The sequence below is a fragment of the Grus americana genome, chromosome 5, assembly GCF_028858705.1.
Source record: "Grus americana isolate bGruAme1 chromosome 5, bGruAme1.mat, whole genome shotgun sequence".
In the NCBI taxonomy this organism is placed as follows: Eukaryota; Metazoa; Chordata; class Aves; order Gruiformes; family Gruidae; genus Grus; species Grus americana.
The window spans coordinates 45,530,059-45,549,962 of NC_072856.1; the positions used below are offsets into that span (position 1 = coordinate 45,530,059).

The window sequence follows — 19,904 nt, forward strand, 5'->3', positions numbered from 1 at the left end:
TATAGCTAAAACACCCCTAGAAAAGCTATTTTAATCGTAAGAAATTAAGAATTCAGATCCTGTCTCATAAATCTGATTCTCAAATGTTGCTAAGGAGACAGAAAGCTGGACAGAGAAGTAGTAACTGAAATGTGTCTGTTTGACTTCAAGGATTACTGTACCCATGAGATTACCTGTGTCCTTACTGGTTGGACACCCCAAGATTCTTCTCCTCTGATTTTCCATTACCATTTTGCCTCCTTTCCAAGGAGACAAATAGTTTGGTCCTTCCGCCACCCCTCCCTGCCACTGAGAAGCAGCACTGAACAAGGGCTAGTACGACAGACCCACCTCAAAGGGCTTGCCAGGGTTAATCCGTGGGTGGTTCTGACGTGTTCCAAGTGCCACGTAGGACTGTGAGCTGTGCAAGTGTTCTTGCTCAGCTCTTTGCAGCTCCCCCTCCTTGATTTTTTTTTTCCCCTTTACTAGCGAGGAAGCCCTTCAATTGGATGGGCAGGAGAGCCAGCCCAGGGCTCAGGAGAAACAATGACCAAAGAACAGACTGCAGCTTGTAAACCAAAACCTCCCCAGGCTCTGCTGCTAAAAGGAGATTAGAGAGAATTCCTATGCCAATTGGCATCTGGATTCCCCCCCTCCCCTCGACATTGCAGCCACTAAATTTCTGGCCTATCAGCATGGTAGTGTAGTCCTAATGGATTTATTTGCTCCCTCCTTGGGCAGGCGGGGGGGGGGGGGAGCACGGGCACAGAGAGCTGTACAGGGTACAGTAATACAGTAGCGCTGCAGGACTGATCAGAGCGGCACCTTTCATTATCACACCAATGACAGGTCAAGGAGCCCCAGAGAGATGAAAGGGATAAAGCGAAGTGTGGGGGAGTGCCTCTGTTAGAGCGTGTGTGCCCCAGCCAAAATATCACACAGGTTGGCAGGCTCCCTCCGCTGACCCACCCTTGCTAACCTCTAGCCAGCGTGTGATGGTGCAGGAAGGGTTGTTTACAGTTTATTAAGATGTTTGAGATTACATGTTACGGCAGCCTCACGTGAGGTATATGGAAACAGCCACTATTGTGAAGGGCTTGATGGAAGAGCTGAATTCTGAGCTGAATGTGGAGAGCCGTGGCCACAAGCGATTAACCAGCCAGGTATTTTACACTCAGTTGCTGGGGACCAGGAACTGGGAGGGGACAGGGAGGAACCTCTGCGGTCTCTAGAACATGACTTTAAGTAGTTGTGGTTTCAAGAGTCAGAGAGGCAGCCTCTGAGTCTCATGTGCATGCAAGCACTAGAGATTTTTACCTTTGGGAGTATCTATGGCTGAAAAAGCCCATGCTTTTTTAAAAGAGTACATTGATTTCTTGCCTGGACATCATCTCTGAGCTTTTTATGAGTATCTGCAATGATCATGGTAAATCAGGAGGAGGGGTGTGTTATTTACCTGTGTGTACAAGTCTGTACTGGCAGACTATATATATTCAAATGGACAGAGGACATTTGTCAGCTGTGGCAACTGCACTGCCCTGGTTATTTAAACACTATTGTTGGAAGTGTTTTACATTTGACGAGAGCCAAAAAGTAGATGCCAGAGGTGATGTATGTGTCTGAAGGACTAGGGTGGGACAGGGCACATATACACCAGGCACGCTTTGAGGGTACCAATGAATTTCCATTCTGGGGCTCTCTAGCTGACCTAAATTCTGTCAGGTCCTTTGAAGAGACATTTTGGAAAGGGGAAAGATTTTAGACTGAGTATGCCACAGCATAGCAGTTTAAAAACAGCAAACCATCTAACCCTCCAACAAACAACTTGCTTGTGAAAAAAAAAAGAGCACTTCCCCCCCCAAATATTTATTTTTTACAATGTTTTTGAGATTACTATTTTTTAAGTCTTGGCAGGTGAGGCCTGGGCCACGTTCAGGTCATTGTGCAGAACACCCCGAAGCACCTCACAAACCACAACAGACAAGAGGTCCTCAGGGTGTATCAGCTCACAAATGAATGGGCCCAATATTCAGGTACCCACAGACAGTGCTCCTGCCCTGACCCAGAAACCATCTCTCAGAAACTCCAGGAAGGGAAAAGAGCTGAATGGAGACATCAGTCCCTCTGAAAATGGACTCAGCACCCTCTTTCCTTGTATTTGCCCACCCTCAGCAGGCTGGCTGGGAGCCTTGCAGTTTGCAGTTAGAAACCAATAGCCAGGATCTGCCAACTGAACTTAGAGGTTTGGCAGACACAGAGTTTCAATTGCAGGACTCCTGGATCACAGCTCTGAGGAATAAAAGTTTAAGTGTATCTCTGAGCATTTCTTCTCTCAGCAGCTTCCCTTCTTGGTGCATTTTCTTTCTCTAAAGAAAATTTCAGGGTTTCCTCCTACAGGGGAAACCTTTAATTCTTCAGGCCAGTGGGGAGGGCTGAGGTCCTAAGATAGCTAAAGCTAGAATAGAAAACATCTCCCCATTTCCATTCCCCCTTTCACCTGCTCCTTCTCATTCCCAGCTTTTCCAGCTCAACCACCCAGCATGCAAATACACAGCAGTTCCTCCACCCTATCTTTCTCTTCCGCACCAACTGTCCAGCCATTTTGGAGAGTGTGGCCTTCGTGTCACCAAAGTAACTCCCAGAAGGAACATGCCACTGCCAACAAGACCAAGAAATGTTCCAGAAGAGATCCCCAAGGGCTGCCAGATCCTAAGCCACAGGGTTTGGCACTCGGCCCTCAGCATGCGTAGTCTCTGACCCCCAGTTCCTTTTGTGTTAGCCTGGGAGCAGGAGAGTGGGTGCTGACAGTTTCTCTCTTGGCTTTGGGTGGGCCAGGGTGCCTTTCAGCTGCATTTGCAGGATTTCACCACCATGTTGGAGAGCTGCTCCACTTTGGGGGTCCTCCCGACATAGTACAAGATAGTGAGCGGCTCCAGGTCCTGGGGAACACAGCAGGGTGAAGCAGATGCCTCAGGGTTCAGCGTGTTGTATAAGCCCAGCACCTGCAGAAGCAAAGTAAATGTGGTGACGAAGTCAGGAATATGTTTAAGTTGGTCGAGAACAGGAAGGGACTGCAAAGCCAACAGGTCTCTAGGCATTTCGACTATGTTCATCAGAGGATATTTTCCTGAAGCAAGTAATACTCCCCTGTCACTTCCTGATCATGGCCTGCTTCTAAAGGGTCTTACCTGCCCTGGCCTGACTCTTCAGACTTCTTTTTTAAATTGTAGTAGCCTTGCTCTGTGGCTGATGCCTAAGGGTTGAAGGAATGCAAGTAGTTGTCTCCTTTCATCTCTAATTTGGTTATGTGACACAATTTTTGCTTTTAACAAGGGTGGGTGTAACTAGCCTGGGGCCATGTTTTCTTGGGTTCCATTAAAGAAACCAAAAGAAAGAACATCAGTGCTGCTTATTTCAACTAACATCTCTAGATAGCACTGGATGGATGCCAGTCCTCTCAAGTATCCACAACTCCCTCCCAGCTTTGAACTGTCTAATGCTTTCTCCCTCCACTCCATCCTCCAAGTCATTACACTATAATGCTGGAGCCAGGAGAGTGTCCTGTGGGACCCCACTGGATTCCTCCTCCCAGCTGGCCGCAGCCCACAGATGACTGTACACTTTAGCCATGTAGCCGCTACAGAACAGTTGCCATGTTTCTTGCCAGAGGTGGCCGCTTCTCAGCGGTAAGCAACTTCTTGAGTTGTGGGGCCAAAACATGATCTCACCAGCACTACTGTGGTCTCATTAGTGCTTATCTGGTATAAACGACAGGGTCTGGCACATTGCGTTTTAACTACTTTACAGTCTTTGGGGATGAGAGGTGCTAAAGAAACATCCTGTTCTATCATCCAGATCCATGTAATCGCAGTCATTCTGGTAGAAGCTCTCTGGGATACTGAGCAAAGTACCCCTGGCTGTACCACAGGGGTACTATGTGCTCTGGGGCTGCTCTACTCAGAGACAGTAGGTTAAACTGGTAAGAAATCTTTTCACCATGTTTTTCCTAGGTGGTGCTGGCAAGCTGTCAGCAGCTATATTGTTCTAAAGCTTTCTTGGATCACTCAGCTGACCTTAATGTTTGATCGTTTCCTTTCCTGCTCAAGAACAGAACATTAGGAACCATTCTAAAACTTCCTTTCTCTCACACTGATTCAGTCCAGTTATCTACTAGAGAGCTTCTCAGGACAACCAGATGGTAAAGCTACATGCCCGTTACCCTTTCAAAGCTGTTCATTCCCTTGCTTTGTCTTGTGCTTAATGCCCAGCATCTGTTCACTCCTTCATTCCCATAGATCGACTGTTCCCACTGATACTAGTCCTTGAGCTTCAGCAAGCCTTGCTGCTGTGCAGACTCTCAAGCTGTCAAGAAAATGTTGGCATCTTTTCTGCAATGTCATCTTTACCTAGTTATCTACTCTTCAGCCAAATCTGCTTTTTCCAGTAACTTTTTTAGTGAAATCTGAAGCTAACTTGTTAGTGAGCTGTTGCATTGTCTGGATTGCCGCCTTTTCTCTTCTGTGGACAGAAGCACAGGATTTGCTTCAGCGATGGACTGCCTGCTCCTTAGTCTGTCTTCCCTCGCCTTGGTACTTCTCCTGTGCCTGTGCTTTTCTATTGCTTTTATTTTCTTCCACTCTAGACAGTAGCCAGGCTCAGGTGGTATTCTTCCCAAAGACTGCCTAGTGTACTCATGTTAAACAGAGGTTGCACGTAAGTTACCTAAAGACATTTACCTTCTGCCAGTTTTTACTCGTGAATCTCGCTGCTTAGTAGGTTCCTCCCTGTCATAGGTGAAGTGGGATTTATACATCTGGAAAGGATGCCTGTGCAGAAAGGAGAGCTTACTGCATGGCTGTGTTCACTTCTGGATACGGATTTCCCTTCACTCTTGGTCTACAGCTGCCCCTGTGGTAACAGATGGCAGCTGCGAGCCATGGCACAACAGTTTTACATGACAACCTGGCATAGAGCATAGAAAAATCCTCTGTCCAGTGCAAACTGCAGGAGAAATTTAGGCAGAGGATAATTACCGGAGTTGATGTTTTATGCGAACAATTCAGTTAATACTGTGGCCATTACCAAATAAGTACCCTAAAACCATCAGTCCTGCTGTTTCACATCTTATCCAAGAGACAGCAGCATCCTCCTCCTCAACATTTGGCTGGAAGCATGGACTCAGTACTGACTCCAAAGGAAGCACATTTTCCCTGCTGAACCACCTAGACTCTTTTCTGCAGTTTCTTCGGACAGTTTTTTACATGTATTGATCTGCACTGATTTTGCTGCTTTGAAGAGACTGGATATGATCAGACTTAGGGAGGAAGGGGGAGTCACAGCCACAAGCCCTGACAGGATAATATACTGGACGTACCGTGCTGTGAGTGGTGTCTGCACTGCGGAGGTACGGACAAGGGCCCGAACAAAAGTTAGCAAAGTAGCCCTTAGGCTCGTGGACCCATTTCCAGCCAAGGTCCTGTCGGAAGTCGATGTAGAGAGGACGCACACAGCAGTTCTCCTCCAGGTTCCTGAAACACAGTATTGAAACAGTGAATCTAAAGAGGGGCCTTATATGCGATTGTGTGGTGCAGTTTCCTGAGCAGAAGGACTAGTACCAGCAGTGCCCAGTGGGGCGTGGTGTTTCCCTGCGCCAAGTGCAGAGGAGCAGCACAGGCAAGCAGTGGTGGGCAGCTCAGCAGCCTGGCACTGCTTATGCCTGCTGGTGGGTGGCTTGGCCGCTGGCCCACGGAGGCAGCACCCCACTCACCCACAGCAGCACCTGGAGGGAGCAGAGGGCTGCTGTGGGGCCCTGCCTAGGCTGTGCTCCAGGAAGCCGCTTCCAAGTCTCCCTCTAGCCAGCGGCTGAGCAAGAAGCACATAGTGACTCTGCTGAGCTGGCCAGCATCCCCTTCTTGGACACTAGGAGCAGCTGGCTGAGCTCTGCTTCTCATGTGGTCCCTGTGGCACCACAGTGACCCACAACCCCCTTGGAGGGCTCTGCCTTTCCCAATGGCATGGAGTCTCGCCAGGCTTGCCCACCTCAGGCATGGGACCTGGTCACGCCAGGGAGGATTCTCACTTACCGGAAACAGTAGTTGGTATCCAGGGCCCGTTTCTTTCTCTGGCCTCCCAATGCTGGGCTCTCCAGCCGATGTGGGGGTAACATCATCAAGATGAGGTGGGGATTATGCAAGTCTTTCTGCTTCTTCAGACGCCCCAAGTCCCCACGGCCATAGTCATCCTCACTGTCAATGCCTTCAGAGAAAAACAGGATCCACAAAGAAGAAATCAGTGTGGAAGTGGAGGATGCAACAAGACTTTTCAGTGCATTTAACACACTCATGCCTGCCTTTGAACCAGGGTGAAAGGGATTCAGGCACCACATCCGCTTACTCTGGGACTTCTTCCCTCACAGGGACCCCTCGCTCTGGTGAATCTGACTGCTGCAGGCCTGAAATAGAGGCTTACGGGCCACCTGTTTTACCATTTGCAAACTGCTGGTGGGGCCATTAATCCATCCCACTCACTCCTGGCTTTGGTCCCAGGACAGGCAGGAAGATGAATGGTTTAAAGAAGATGTCAGATCATTGGCGCTCTGCAGAACAGCCTCAGAAATGGAGCCTGTGGGGGCCAGTGGCTGCAGCCCAGGGCTGCAAGCCAGGAGGTTCCTAGTTCTTAGGCCAGCCAAGCCACTGACTCTCTGGGCCACCTCACACAGGATGCCTGACTTCCTTGTGTTTCAGTCACCCTCACTGGAAAGCAGTGCCTCTGTGGAAATCTGAGAAGGCATCAAGCTGAACTTCCCAGAGAGACATTGAAATACAACATTATTCCTTTCTGCAGACACTCGTGCAAACCCACCCAGCCTGCACTTTCTTCCATTTCTAATCTGTGTACAAAGTGGATATACCCATATAATCAACATGCAAACCCAGATGTGTATGCTTTAAGACAAATGTTGCGCAACATAAAATACTCAAATATGCAAAGCAAGACCTCATTTTTTCTTTAGATACTCCAGGCTTTCCCTTCCCCAACAGCCTCCCCTAACCCAATTCTTCATCACCTTTGAACTTGATCTCCAAGACCTCGTGCAAATTCTCCAAGATGTCCCCATTGGGCTGAAAAGTATGGCAAGGACAATGTACGCTAATCTCCAGGCCAAGGTTGGACTCTGCAAAAAAGATCACTCTGTGAGAAACGGTATTCCTCAGCTGAGACAGTTCTCGGCGCAGGGAAGTTTCACTGAGGACATGTACTGTGGTAACTCCTAGACTGTGAGTCAGTCTCAAAGCCAGGGATGCTAGTTGGGGAACAGAAGCCGTCTTGGAAAGGAGAATGGGAAGCAGAATCTTGCGGCTTCACCTGTGCCAAAAGCTTTGCTCTTGCTAAAAGGAGCTTCCTGGGCAGGTGAGAAGGGTGCTCCTGGTTACATTTTTTAGGCTATTCAGTATCCAAAAGCATTTGTGAGCTTCAAGGAGCTCCACTGGAAAACAAGTATTTTGAAGAGCTGGCTTGCAGTGTCTGTGTTCAATCAGTTTTGCCATCCTCAGTACCTGTCTACTATCTGGTTTCTGGTTAGTGTCTGAAGGAGAGATCTGAAAATGAGCGAGTTGGATATGAACAAGTAATTTCACTGGAAGCATTTTTCTCAGCAGCTGCAACCTTCTGTTTTGTTGAACTGCTAGCAGTCTAAGTCACACAGACTTTCCAAAGGCAAGTCTATTTTCATAATAACTTCCTGGACCAGTCACGCTGTGTGGGCCTGACTAAGGGAACATAAGACTCTTATGAAAGCTCCTTTTTTATGTTGTGTCATGAATTAAAACATCTGGCTCCCTGGGGCATTGACAAGGTGCCTAGCACCTTTTTTCCTAAGCACTATATACTCTGTGATGTCTTGTCAGCTAGTGTGCCTGCCCAGAGCTCGCTGCAGTTCTAGCCCTGAACTCCAGCCATCAGGATACAGCTTAGATTGCTTGAAAAAGGAGGAGCCTACAAGCTCACAGCTTACCCTTCCAGGGAGCGGCTGCTTGCCAGTACCTGCATTCCAGTTTTCAGTGGCACCTAGCTTCTATCTGTGAGGCCAATCCAGCTGTGAGTCACGGTGCCTATGCTCCAGCTGTGAATGGGGTCAGTGTTCTTGCTGGGAGCTGCCCCATAACTATCTGTTGGGCTGCCCAGTGGTGGCAGAGGTATGTTCTCTCCAGTGCTAAAGCCTCCATCTGTCTAGGTGTGTCAGCCTCTGGTATTTCCTCACCTTTATACCTGCCAAGCTGTAAACAGCTAAAGAAACCAGGATCCTTGCTGGTTTTTTCCCCTGCTACATTTGCTCTAGTCAACAGGAAAATTAAACCAGAGCAATCCTCATTTTCTAGGTATTACAAAATATAGTTTAGACAAGCAGAGGGGTCCACTCTGGGCTTAGAATCGAAGAACCAAAAGAAGTTCCAGCATCTCTCAGTCAAAACAATTTCCTCCTCCAGAGGATGAATATTTGTTCTAACTCAGCCCACAGAGCTACACAGTGGGGACACCAGGACTGAGCTAGGATTCTAGCAAATGTCACGCACTGAGGTAGCTCTCTGCGGGGAGGCTTGTTCTCAGACTGAAAGAAGCTGTCCTCTATATGAACCAAGCTCCTGCAAAAAGGGGAGCAGAGCGATACTCCTGTCAACATTGATCCACATTTCTATGGATGCCTTGACATACTGTCCAGCTAAGACCCCTACCTCTGTGCAGAAGCCACTCACGCACAGTCTCGGTGACATCGAAGGACAGCCACTCGGGGGAGCCCCGTGTCTGCACGTTCCTGCCACTGAGGTAGCGCTGCTTTGCTATGTGCTCATCCGGCCGAAGGATCTGCGTCAGAAGGAGTGGTAGAGAGAATCAGCCAGTGCTGCGCATAAGGAAGGAATAGCCTCAGGTCTTTTTTTCTTCCACAGCTTTCTAAAAACTAATTCAGAAGGTTGGTCCCAGCAAGTGAGACACCAGGAATACCCTGGCAGAGGTGAGAAGGACATGCTTCACAACCAGCCTGAACTCCAGAGATCTACACAATGCTTATTTCTGTGTCCCAAGCAGCCCACCTCTCTCAATTCATCCTTGTTTCAGGGCATGTACCCAGAGGCAGAACACCACAGCAATTGATCTAATGGGTGGTTTTGTTTCTGTATACACCTGTGGGATGTGGGTCTGGATTTCAGAGTAGAACCAGCAATGGGCAATAGAGCATCTTGCCACAGGTCCCTTGCCCAGCAAGCCTATCGAGTCCTACACTGTGGCATTTTTATGCATCTACACTCTTCAACTTCTATCAAAACACACCAGGGCTGATCAGGTTTGGAGACCTCTATCTCTCCCTCTGCTCCAACATCTCTTCCCGCTTCCAGACAAACAGCCGCAGCCTGTGCAAAGTGTTCCTTCCCGCAGGACCCCAGGTTCACTCCACTGAACCTATGGAGAAGCTCTGGGATTGCCTCCTTGTCAGTTGTGTCATCTGGTGGAGAATTGCTCTGACCTTTGAAACTGAATTCCAGGAAGTCCTCAAGAGCTACCAGTCACAGGGCAATTTTAGCTGCACTCTTACTGCAAAGCAGACAGACACCAGCCTGTGAGACTGTGCTGCCTGGATGCTAAACTGTACCATTAGCTGGGTGGTCCAACCCAGCCTAAGACCACTTCCAAACCTGAACCAGACCTTATTCTGCCAGGGGGATGCATGGGTTCAAACCAAGCTCCAGATAAGTACCTGAATTAACAGGGCCATGAATTGTGCCCCTGAGGAGCTGCTGCCAAAGGGAACATTGAAAGCAAGCATTATTCTTCCAGTAAATCAGTGACAAGACAGACAGCTCCACCCGTTGGATTAGCACCAACTGTACTGCGACAGTCAAAGGAACAAAACTGCCAAGGGACCTCGGCACCAGATGTGCCAGAAGGGTCAGGGCTGCTCCACTCGTGAGGGGCTCCACTTCCAAGGCTGCTCCAGTTCCAACCCCCTTCTCAGTGCAGCAAAGAGCTGCAGTGGACACCACACCAGCATGCCCAGAGCAGCCACACAATCAGAGTGGGGAAAGGATAGCATTACACTGTACAAGGAAAGAGAGGTGATTCTATTACTGCATATGCCGGCAGAAGTCCTGCGGTACAGCATGGAATTTCTTCTCTCTCTGTTCTGTGGTCCTGCGCATATCAACTGAGGCAACCATTAAGGAGCCAAGCTATTCTGGGCTCAGGCACAGGGGAAGGTGAGAAGAATACTCACCTGGAAGAGTTCAATGCGCTGTTCGCTGCGTTTGGAGCTTGGGTTGGGCACACGCAGCACCCGAAACTCGGCCCGGAACAAGTTGGTGCTGTTCTTCTCTGCCGAGGACACATTAAAGCGGAACACATTGGAGGTGACACCTTTTGGACAAATGCCCAACTCATCTAGGAAAAAGAAACATGGAAAGACTGAGAACCACAGGTCAGAGGGGCAGGATCTCAAATAAATATTGTTTGAGAAAGAGCTTTCCAGCAGAAGTCTATGTCATTCAAACATCTTGCCACCTGTGAAGCATGGCCATCTAGCTAAAGGTAACACAAGATGAATCCAGTCAAATTTGGTCTCCATTGCAACATTTTGCAAAATCTTCCCACTGCTGCCACCATTATTTCAATGCTACAAGCCAGAGAATCAGTAGAGATCAACCACAGTATTTTTAATATTCTCTCTTCTAACTCTGCTCATCAAATGTTGCTAATGCTCATGAGTCTGTTGCATCCAAAATGACAACTGCAGCCAAGGCAATGGGGCAACCTCATTTGCAGCTAGTGGGGCCAATTCCCAATAGCAATGAGGGAGTGACTCTGCTTATGCTGGAGACATGAAGCCACATAGGAGGTGATCTCATTGCCATCGAATCTTAGTTTTACAAACTTTGACATTGTCTCCTAGAACGAAAGCCAGTCAAGTGTCCACAAAGCATGAGGTCTGTAAGACTTTTTGGAGCAGTGACTATCCAGTGTGCACTGAAAGAACTGGGTTTTAAGATCAGTTCTCACTCACGACCTGGAGAAGGAATTCATGAATGGTACTAGATACAGAGTGCTTCAAGGACAGAGTAATAGAGCCAAGAGACTTGTGGAGATTGGGCACATGGGCAGGAAATAACACAGCAATTCTCTGTCTCGATGTGTGTCTGCTGAACAGAAAAATCCGTTTCACAAATGCCTCAAAAGAGAGCAGGTAAAAGCTATGAGGTCTAAAACAAAGTCCTCAAGAGAACACAAGCCTCTCTTCACTGGGACCATTTTGGTCCTATGGAAAAGTGTCATCGCTGTTGTTGCTGTCCTATTGACCTCTGTTAGCCTTCAAGGCTGTAGCATCATTAAGGCTTCCTGCAGAGAAGACACAGCAGCTCCTGCTCTATGCCCACACACAGGTTTGTTTGCAGCCCTACAGAGCCTCTCATATGACCTCTGACTGTTGTGCAATGCAACACGGGGCTCTCATGTCAGCTGATATTTAAGTTGTTTTTAAACAAAAAAAGAAACAGAAAGAAAAACTATTACCTTTTCCCAGCCACAGTTCCAGCCTGTGACAAACAGAAGCCCTAGTTGAAGAAACGTTTAAGTTAGATTCCTGGAGTCGGCCCCTCTCTTCACACCACCACTACTATTTCCCAAAGTAAGCAACTTCTGCAGATTGGCTCGTGTGAAACAGCAGTTGAACACAGAGGTTCATCTCCCATGCCAAATTCTGCTTTGAGCAACACTGACGCACTTCCAGAGTCATGTCCATGAAGATGAAGGTCTTCCTCTTGTGCTACACTCAGATTCAGCAAGCAGGAGCCTGCCAGTTTACAAGGATGTGTTCTTAGGGTGCTCAAGTTTTACTTGGTAACGTAATGACCTGATGCTCACATTGGACTTTAATTGGAGGCAGTTTTGTCATTTGTACTACTGAATGGAACAGCTTTCCCATGCAGGAAAGTCTCTGGCTGCTATTGAAGAGATGGATGTTCGGTAATCCCAGGAGACCAGACCCCATTGCAGCCAAGAGCTGGTGTGCTCAGCCCAACAACCCTGCAGTGCAAAGAGTACACTGAGCCACGCAAGGACCCCCACTGTGGGGACTCCACCACTGTGACCGGTTCTAGGTTCTATGCCACAGAAAAACCAAGCTCTGATCTCATTAGAGATGCCCAAAGGCATCTTCCTAGCTGCAGTCTAACACCGGTAACTGTTCTGTGTCCTAGACATAGGCAGATACTGTGGTTTAATACCCCCTTAAGCCATTGTGCACTCCTAGCCCTATTAATAGTGCTGTTAACAGCCTGGCCTTCCATTTCAGACCTGACTGCCTGTCCCTGAGGGGTGTCCTAGTCATCATCAGAAATGCCTTTCTAGATCAGACCAGTGGTCACTCTAGCCCAGTATCTATTTCCAACAGGAGTGCTTTATCTGACAGTCTATTTAGAGACTGCAGATCTGGTCCTACAGCACAGCGCAGATGAGAGACAAGACAATTTATTGTTTATCATCTCCTTAAGATTTTTGGCTAAGTTAGGCAGCCATGGTGGTAAGAGATTTCTGTATCTACTGTATTTTGCCTGCTGTCCCCACATTGCCTTCTACCTACTTCACCAGCAAGGTGCTGGTGTCTTGGGAGACCTTCCTAGTGGAAATAGTAATAGTTATCTTCCCTTCCCTAAGAAGAAGTTTCATGTTCCCTTCGTACCCTGGGAACAAGCCCTCTGATGGGGAGATGGAGCTGCGTTCTGTGTTTCACCCTGAACCCTGTGAGGTTGGAGCCTGCTTCTCATAGCAGGGTGTCCAGGATACAGGTTTCAGTCCCAGGAAGCTGACTGCTTTGGGGCAAAGTACTTTTTGCAAGAGGTCACAGGTGAAGGAGGTGAGGTGATTTTTCAGGGAACTTGGTCCAGGCCCAGGTCAGGTGTGTTAATCACACTGGAATGAGGATGTGTCCATCTACCAGCATGGAACAAAGCCTGGAGGCAATATTCCTGCAAGCTCTTCCAATCCACAACATTCAGTGGCTGTAAGCAAGCCTGGAGACAGGGAATGTGTGACACCCTGTGCACCCATGCCAGGCTACATCTGACATGCCAGGATGTATCCTCATGATCGGACCCTGCTGTTACTGTGGACCCCAGACAGGCCAAAGCTGTTGACTGTACAGAATAGACTAGCAGCCTCTTAGTGTGGACAGTGTGATACAGGGAGCAGGTTCTCTCGGGAGCTTCCCTCTTCCTACCACTGCTCTTAGTGAGGTGCAGGTTCTCCATGTGCTGCTGATCCTACGCAGCTGCTGTTCCTGGCAAGCCCCAAGAAGGTTGATGTCTGTGCAGTTAGAGTTTGATGTCAAGGAATGGCAGGCTGGCTGTGAGCAGGTATTGTCTCACTCCATATTATACCATTGGTACTTCAAGGTGTTTCATGCCAAAGCTGCACAACTTTGGAGAAAAAACTGATCCTTCTGGAACTCTGCAGGTGACAGGTTTGGAGGGAAGAGATGCTTGGCCCCAGCAACCCATGGCTTTCATTGCTTTGTCTCTCAGGCTGGTTTGGAAGATGGCATCTGGTTTTCCTCAGGAAGGAAGCAAAGCCATTTGCAGGACCACTGCAAATGCTCCCTGACCTTGAATGTAACCAAGTCAGTGCTTTAAGGGGGTCTGAACTCCCATGAGTTTTAGGAGATCCCTGAAGTCAATGGCTGGTTGAGAGCAAGTTATCGTCGAAAGAAAGTCCCTTATAATTGAGGCAATGTGCCTAAGAGGCACAGCAGAAAACCCATTCTGTGAGTCACCAAACAGCTCAGAGTAGGGATGGGGAACCTGGTCCTGAATATCCTTCCTTCCTAGAAGGATGGGGCTTTCCCTGCTGCTCTTTTTGCTCCTCAGCTCTCTTCACTTTTGGGCCTTAGGCCTTTGAGAAGGATGAGTTCTCTGAGCCAAGAAGCCGCTTGACTAATAGTTTGGAGCTAGAACAGTTCGTGTGTGTGTGAGTGTGCGTGCGCACGCATTTCAGACTTGTCTGTATCATCCTCGCAGTTCCCTCAATGGAGCAGTCCTCCCCTTCCCCCCCCAGAGGAGACTGGCTTTGGCTCAGAGTGTGCTCTGAGATCACCACCTGGCACAGTGACAGAGTCATGGGAAAGTTGAACATCAGCCACTTCTGAAGACAGGGGGCCAAATTCAGCCATGGTGTAAGCGATGAAACTCCCCAGGTTTCAAAAGGAGTGCGTCTCTTGACACCACAGCCTGTCTGGAGCTAACGTCTCCCAGCGTGACCCAATTCCAGAGTTCCCTCTTTCTCTGGGCAGTGGCATCTACTCTGCCCACTCCCAGGAATTCAATCTGAGCACTAAGTCTTTTGAACCCACGCCTCCGTACATTGCCCCAGTGTCCTCCGGGGACATGGGACAGGTTCATTTGTTTCCATAGGAATTTTCCCCAAGCCACAGTCCCTCCTCACTGCTCCTTCTCATGCACCACATGTCTTCACTCCTCTTCCCCCTCTACTTTATCCAAATCCACTACTCTGCCTGCATTTCCCACTGTTCCACTTTCCAAACTTCCTTCCCCAAAACACACCAGTTCATAGTGTGGCTGTGCTATTTCGCAGACACTTGGTTTCCCCATATATTTTTAGAATTTCACAGACAACACTTCAGTAGGTCAAAAATGTTGAAATATGGGTAAGCTGCTATATACCCTGTGCACTTTCTGTTCCTTGAGTCTTGGTGTCTCCTGAGCTAAAAGCTAATCATATAACCATATGGAGTGCCGTCTGCTAGAGAGTAAGTGAAATTTGTTGCATTACCACATTGTAGCTCTTATTCCAGCTCATCATATGTCAAGATTAACATAAACCTGGCAGGGTAACTGCATTCTGAGGCTGCCTGCACCAAGTCACAGCTCCTCCCCAGAACTGCTGGCATTCAAATCGTGTCGCCAAGACTGCACTACATCACAGGAGGACACCCTGGATGGTGGTATGACTGCATGCCACCAACATCTTCCAGTCCTAAAGAATCCTAAGCGCAGACCAAAGGGGTTGCTTGTGCCTACATGTGCTCAGCATCTGCAATCTGCTTGGGGTTCGTGTCTGCTCAGTCTCTTTGCATCTGCATCTGCTCAGCTTCTGCACCTGAATCTGTTTAGTGCCCACATCTGGGCCTGCTCATCATCTGCTCCGCACCTGCTCAACATCTGTCATATTTCCTCAATGCCTATGTTGCCTTGCAGGTCTCCTTTGCATCAGTCTGCTTTGCACCTGCTCAGCATCCCTCTTATCTTCTCTTCCCCCTCCGAACCCTCAGACTGTCCGAGTGACACCCTCGACAGTGTCCTCCAGGCAGCAGTCTCTTCAGCAAGTGCCTCTGCACCTTCTCTACACCCAGCGTGAGTGCTGCACAGACCTAACAGGTTGCCTGTGTCTGCGGCAGGCGCTGAAGCTTCAGCAGGGAGGAGTCCGTCTACCTGCTCGTCACCGAAACACGGGACCTGCGCCTTCTCCTAGCCCAGCGCGCAGCACTCACCCCGAGACCCACGCTGCCTCCTCTCCTGCCGCCTTCCCACCTCACGCCTTCCCCTCTCCCCTCCCCGCCTTCCCCCAAATGTCAGGGCTCCAGACACGGGCTTGGCTCGCTGCTCCCCGCCTGCGGCTCGGGACGATGCTGCTCCCGGACCCCGCAACCCACCGCCGCGGCTGCCAGCGCCCACCTCCTCCACCTGCGGCGGGGCCGCTCGCCGCCAAACCCCTCGCCGTCCCGTCGGTGCTCCGAGCGCTCGCCGCCCCGTGGCTCCCCCGGCCCCGGGACAGCGGCGGGCACCCCCCGCCCCCCCCCCGCCTCCGCACCCGAACGCGCGGGCAGGCGGAGACGCGCCCCCCGCCGCGGCAGTCCCCTCCCGCCTCCGCGCTCCCGCCCCGCCAGGAAAGCGGCCCCTCCCGCGGGGGCCCGGCGCCCCTCGGACCCGGCCGGCCGCCCCTCCTCCGCGCCCGGGGTCCCGGGCAGCCTGCCCCGCGGGCGCGGCACCCCGGCCGGCACGGGGAGAGCCCAGCACTTACTGTGCTCGGGAAGGCCCTGGATCATGTCAAATTTATGGATCTCTTTGGCATAGTATTCGGACTCGGTGTTGTCCTGAGAGCAGCTCTCCTCCTTCTCCTCCTCCATCTCCTCCAGCAGCTCCCGAGTGCTGTTATAGAGGGCCAGGATCTGGTAGGGCACATGGGCCGGCCCCACGGTCTCCGGGGGGCTGGTGAGCCGCAGCTTGCTCAGGATCTGCCCCCGGATTGCTTCCACCCTCTTCTTCTTGATGTGGTCCAGGTCCAAGGTGGTGCAGGAGGACAGCGAAAGGCTCACGGTGGCGAAGCTCAGCAGGGAGAGCAGCACCAGAGCCCTTTGCACGTACATCTTCATGTGCGAGGGGGCGGCGACGGGGGCCCCCGGGAGAGACCCCCGGGCGGCGGCGAGCGGGCGCGGGGGACCGGGCGGTGTGCTGGCGGCAGCCTCCCCAGATCCCGCAGGCTGAGGCTTGGCGAGGAGGTGCATGAACTCACTGCGCCGTGCGCGACTCAGGACTTCCAGGAAGAGCTGGCAGCGCTCCGCAAGGAGAAGCGGCAGGCGCCGTGCCTCGCCGCGCCGGGCTCCTTCCCCATGCGCCGCCCCGCGTCCCGCGGAGCCGGGGGCGCCCCGCCGCGCCGCGCCGCCGCACGTGTCAGCGGCCCGCGCCGCCCCGCCGCCGCGGGGGGAGCGCGGCGCCCGCCCCTCTCGCTGCACCATTCATGCCCCCACCAGGCCCCGCGCCCTACATCGCCCGGTGCCCGACCCCCGGGAGCGCGGCACCGCGGCGCTCCCCGCCCGGCCGGGAGCAGCGCCGCTGGGCCGCCCGCTGCCCCCGCTGGCCGCCGTGCCCCGGCCGCGCACCGCACCGGCCCGCCCGGCGCCGCGCCGCCCCTCCCGCGCACACTGCCTCTCCCTCGGCCTCGCCGCTGAAATTTTATACCTCCCTCCCATGACGTCCCCGGGACGGGGCTCGCGCGGGGGAGGGAGCTCCAAGCCCGGCCTTCGTCCGCAGCACCGCGCTAATGGCTTCAGCAGCCGTGCAGCCACCGCCGCCCGCCCTCCGCCGCCGCTCCCCCTCCGCCGGGCCCCGCCGCCGCCCCCCGCGCGCCCGGCGGTGCCGGGCCCCTCGCGCCCCGGGGCCGGACCCCTCCGCGGCGGGGCGGCCCCGCGCGCCCTCCGACGTGGCCGCCGCACGGCCGCGACGGCGGCGCGCGGGCGCCCCCTGCTGGTGCCGCCCGGGCAGCGGCGGGCGCGGGGCGGCGGCGGCGGTCGGGCCCTTCGCGGTGGTCCGCCGCGCGCTGGCGGGCGGTGCGAGGAGGCCCCTCCCGTTTCCAGCTGCGAAATCGCATTAAAAGCGGCTAAAAATACCCCGAATACTTTCCTGATGTGGTTTCTTTCCGAGGGAGTGAGGGAGGGGCCGGGCGGCCGGTGGGGGCCGGACGCCACGCCGCGGGCGAGGGGTTGCGGTGGCCCCGGCGGGGCCCTGGCTGGCGGCAGGGCTGGCGGGCCCTGGAGGCCCCGGAGGCCGGGGAGGGTAGCGGGCAGGCAGGTGGCCAGTGGAGAGCAGAGGAGTCCCCAGCCACGGCAGCCCTCGCTGAGGAGAAGGGGCTGCTTGAGGCATCCGCTGCCCTCGAAGCGGGTCAGGGGAGACAAAACGCTAGCCCAGGTGAGGTTGGGATCCATGACCCGGGACTGTGCAGGATCCTCCCTGGGACATCCCTGCCCACGGCCACCAGTCACACCAGCCTCCCTCCTCCCTGCCCCAGGGTGGGCCTGTGCCCGCAGACCTGAAGCCCTTCTGCCCTCACCTGGACCCTGCCCAGCTACGCAGGGACTCCCCACCCCACCACCCAGCCGTGCTCCTGGGAGCCCACAGAGGGGGAGTGAACACCCCTGGGCAGGTGAGGTGCCCAAAGGTCTGGGGCGGGATGGCGGCTTTGTGCCTTCATGACTCAGCGCAGCCGCTCACAGCGCCGGCTGCTCTGCCGAAGAAGCCAGCAGCCTGGCTGTGCTGTTGGGAAGATGCGGCAGGGATGGCTGCTGTGGGGCTGTGGGTGAGGAGGGAGCTGGGCAGAGCTCTCTGGGGAAGCAAGTCCTGGGGGCTTCGTGCTCTGGGCCCAGCACCTGAAGGACATGGTGTCTGGCAGCAGGGCAGCTGATCTGTGGCTGGAAACACCGGGCACAGCTGCGGGGAGCCTTCCCTTGCCTGCATGTTTGGGGGTCTGGGGCTGGGAGAGCACTGCCAGCTCAGAGGGCAGTGTCTCACCGAAGACACGGAGTGTGGAAGAGGTTCAGAGGAAATCCATGGGGCAGCTGGGGGTGCTGGATGCCTGGTGAGCCTGTTCCCTGCAGCTGTGAGGAGACCAAAGGGTGAGCTGCTCACAGTTTGCGTGTGCTTTGCTTGCGGAAAAGGAATTTGAGTTCCTTGATGGAGCAGACAAAGATATAACGGTACTTGGTGGCTCTACGATGATGTCAGGTGAATCACAACTTGGAGTAAGGTGCAAAGTCTGACCACTGCCATTAACTATCCATGGAATATTTTTATGTAGATTGGGATGGATGTTTCTAGAGCTCCCCAAAGCACTTCTGAAATGAATTCTGGATGCTTTTCCACTCTGGGACCTCCTCTACTCTGCATTAGGTTGGAGGTCACACTAAATGTGGTAGAACTCATTGCTTTGGACTTCAGTAATCCATTTGCTACAGTGCCGCATGGTGAGTTATTAGTTAAGATGGAGATAAGTACAGGAATTATAAGAGATTACTAGAGGAGTTCCCCAGTGGCTGGTCCCAGGCCCAGTTTTCATTAATGATCTTGGCACGCTGAAATGGATGTGCTAATGAAATTGGCTGCTTATCCAAAGTTGGGAGGCATTGTCAATACAGGGGAGGACTGGGATACCCTATAGGAGGGGGTAGGCGATTTTGATGGCTGAGACAGTAGAAATGGGCTGAAATGCAATAGTACAAAATGTAAGGTTACGTTGTTAATGGCTGAGAGCAGACTCTTCTGTTAGAAGTTGACAGTGGGGACTTACTGCTTGGAAATAATAGCAGGCAAGAAGGATGTAGGTGTGGTGCTGGTTCCAGTATTGGGCCACTCACTCTCTGCTCTGTGCATTGCTCTCTCTGGGCTAAGAGGTTGGGAAGCTCCATGGCCTGACGTGTGCTGGAACTGCTACTGGTGGCTGCAAGCAGCAGTCGCTAACAGGTTGCACGTCTTGGACACACTGGAATCCAGCTGGGCTGAGGGAGAGCCCGACAGGACTACTGAACGTGTGAGTATCATAGGAAATATTTCACACTTGGCAAGCCTGACTGGGGTTTGACAGTCTGAGCTGGGGCTGATGTAACCCGAACAGTGTCTGTCCTCACAGAGATCAAGACAGGCAAATGCGTGGGCCTCTTCTGCTTACTAAAGCCCCTTCCACCTTCCAGAGGGAAGAACCTCTTGTTTGAAGCTTTGCAGTTGTTAGAAGATTTTGTCCTGGAACCCACACAAATAACAATATTTGCAGTTGTCTCCCTCCTCCAAAAACCCTTAGAGATGGGGTAAATACTTTGAGGTGCGTGGAGAAAAAAAAATGCAGAAAAATCAAACTGAGGTGCTTGGAGCTGCCAGTGTGCTGTTAGTGTGGAGCAGGCTACGGCAGCAGTCTTCACCGAGCACTTTGCTTGCAGTGGAAGCATAATGTTTTCAATGATTTGGCCCATGTCGAAATCAGGAGTCTGGCTGGCTGCCTGATGTGAGGACTGGGTGAGGAAGAAAGGTGCAGCGCTGTGTCACTGGTTGCTACTGGAATTGCCCTGCATCCCATAAATCCTACCACTGCCAGAGAGCTGCCTA

General features: G+C 52.2%; 1 protein-coding gene across 1 annotated transcript; it reads right to left on the minus strand.

Annotated features, from left to right (window-relative positions):
* Positions 1-1,811: 1,811 nt before the first annotated feature.
* On the minus strand, positions 1,812-16,899 carry TGFB3 (transforming growth factor beta 3). Its single transcript, XM_054828245.1, has 7 exons — positions 16,057-16,899; positions 10,247-10,410; positions 8,712-8,841; positions 7,046-7,153; positions 6,063-6,234; positions 5,354-5,507; positions 1,812-2,981 (listed from the first exon to the last, which is right to left on the minus strand). Exons 1-7 carry the CDS (start codon positions 16,769-16,771, stop codon positions 2,823-2,825), a joined length of 1,602 nt encoding a protein of 533 aa, XP_054684220.1. The 5' UTR covers positions 16,772-16,899; the 3' UTR covers positions 1,812-2,822.
* Between the last annotated feature and the right edge of the window lie 3,005 nt (positions 16,900-19,904).

What these genes read in the sequence shown, in the direction of transcription:
- TGFB3 (XM_054828245.1), bottom strand. Translation starts at nt 16,771, where the DNA reads ATGGTGCAGCGAGAGGGGCGGGCGCCGCGCTCCCCCCGCGGCGGCGGG. An exon ending in CTTGGAGATCAAGTTCAAAG is followed by an intron (nt 6,235 to 7,045) that starts GTGATGAAGAAT and finishes TTTTCTCTGAAG; the next exon opens with GCATTGACAGTGAGGATGAC. An exon ending in GATACCAACTACTGTTTCCG is followed by an intron (nt 5,508 to 6,062) that starts GTAAGTGAGAAT and finishes ACTGTGTTTCAG; the next exon opens with GAACCTGGAGGAGAACTGCT.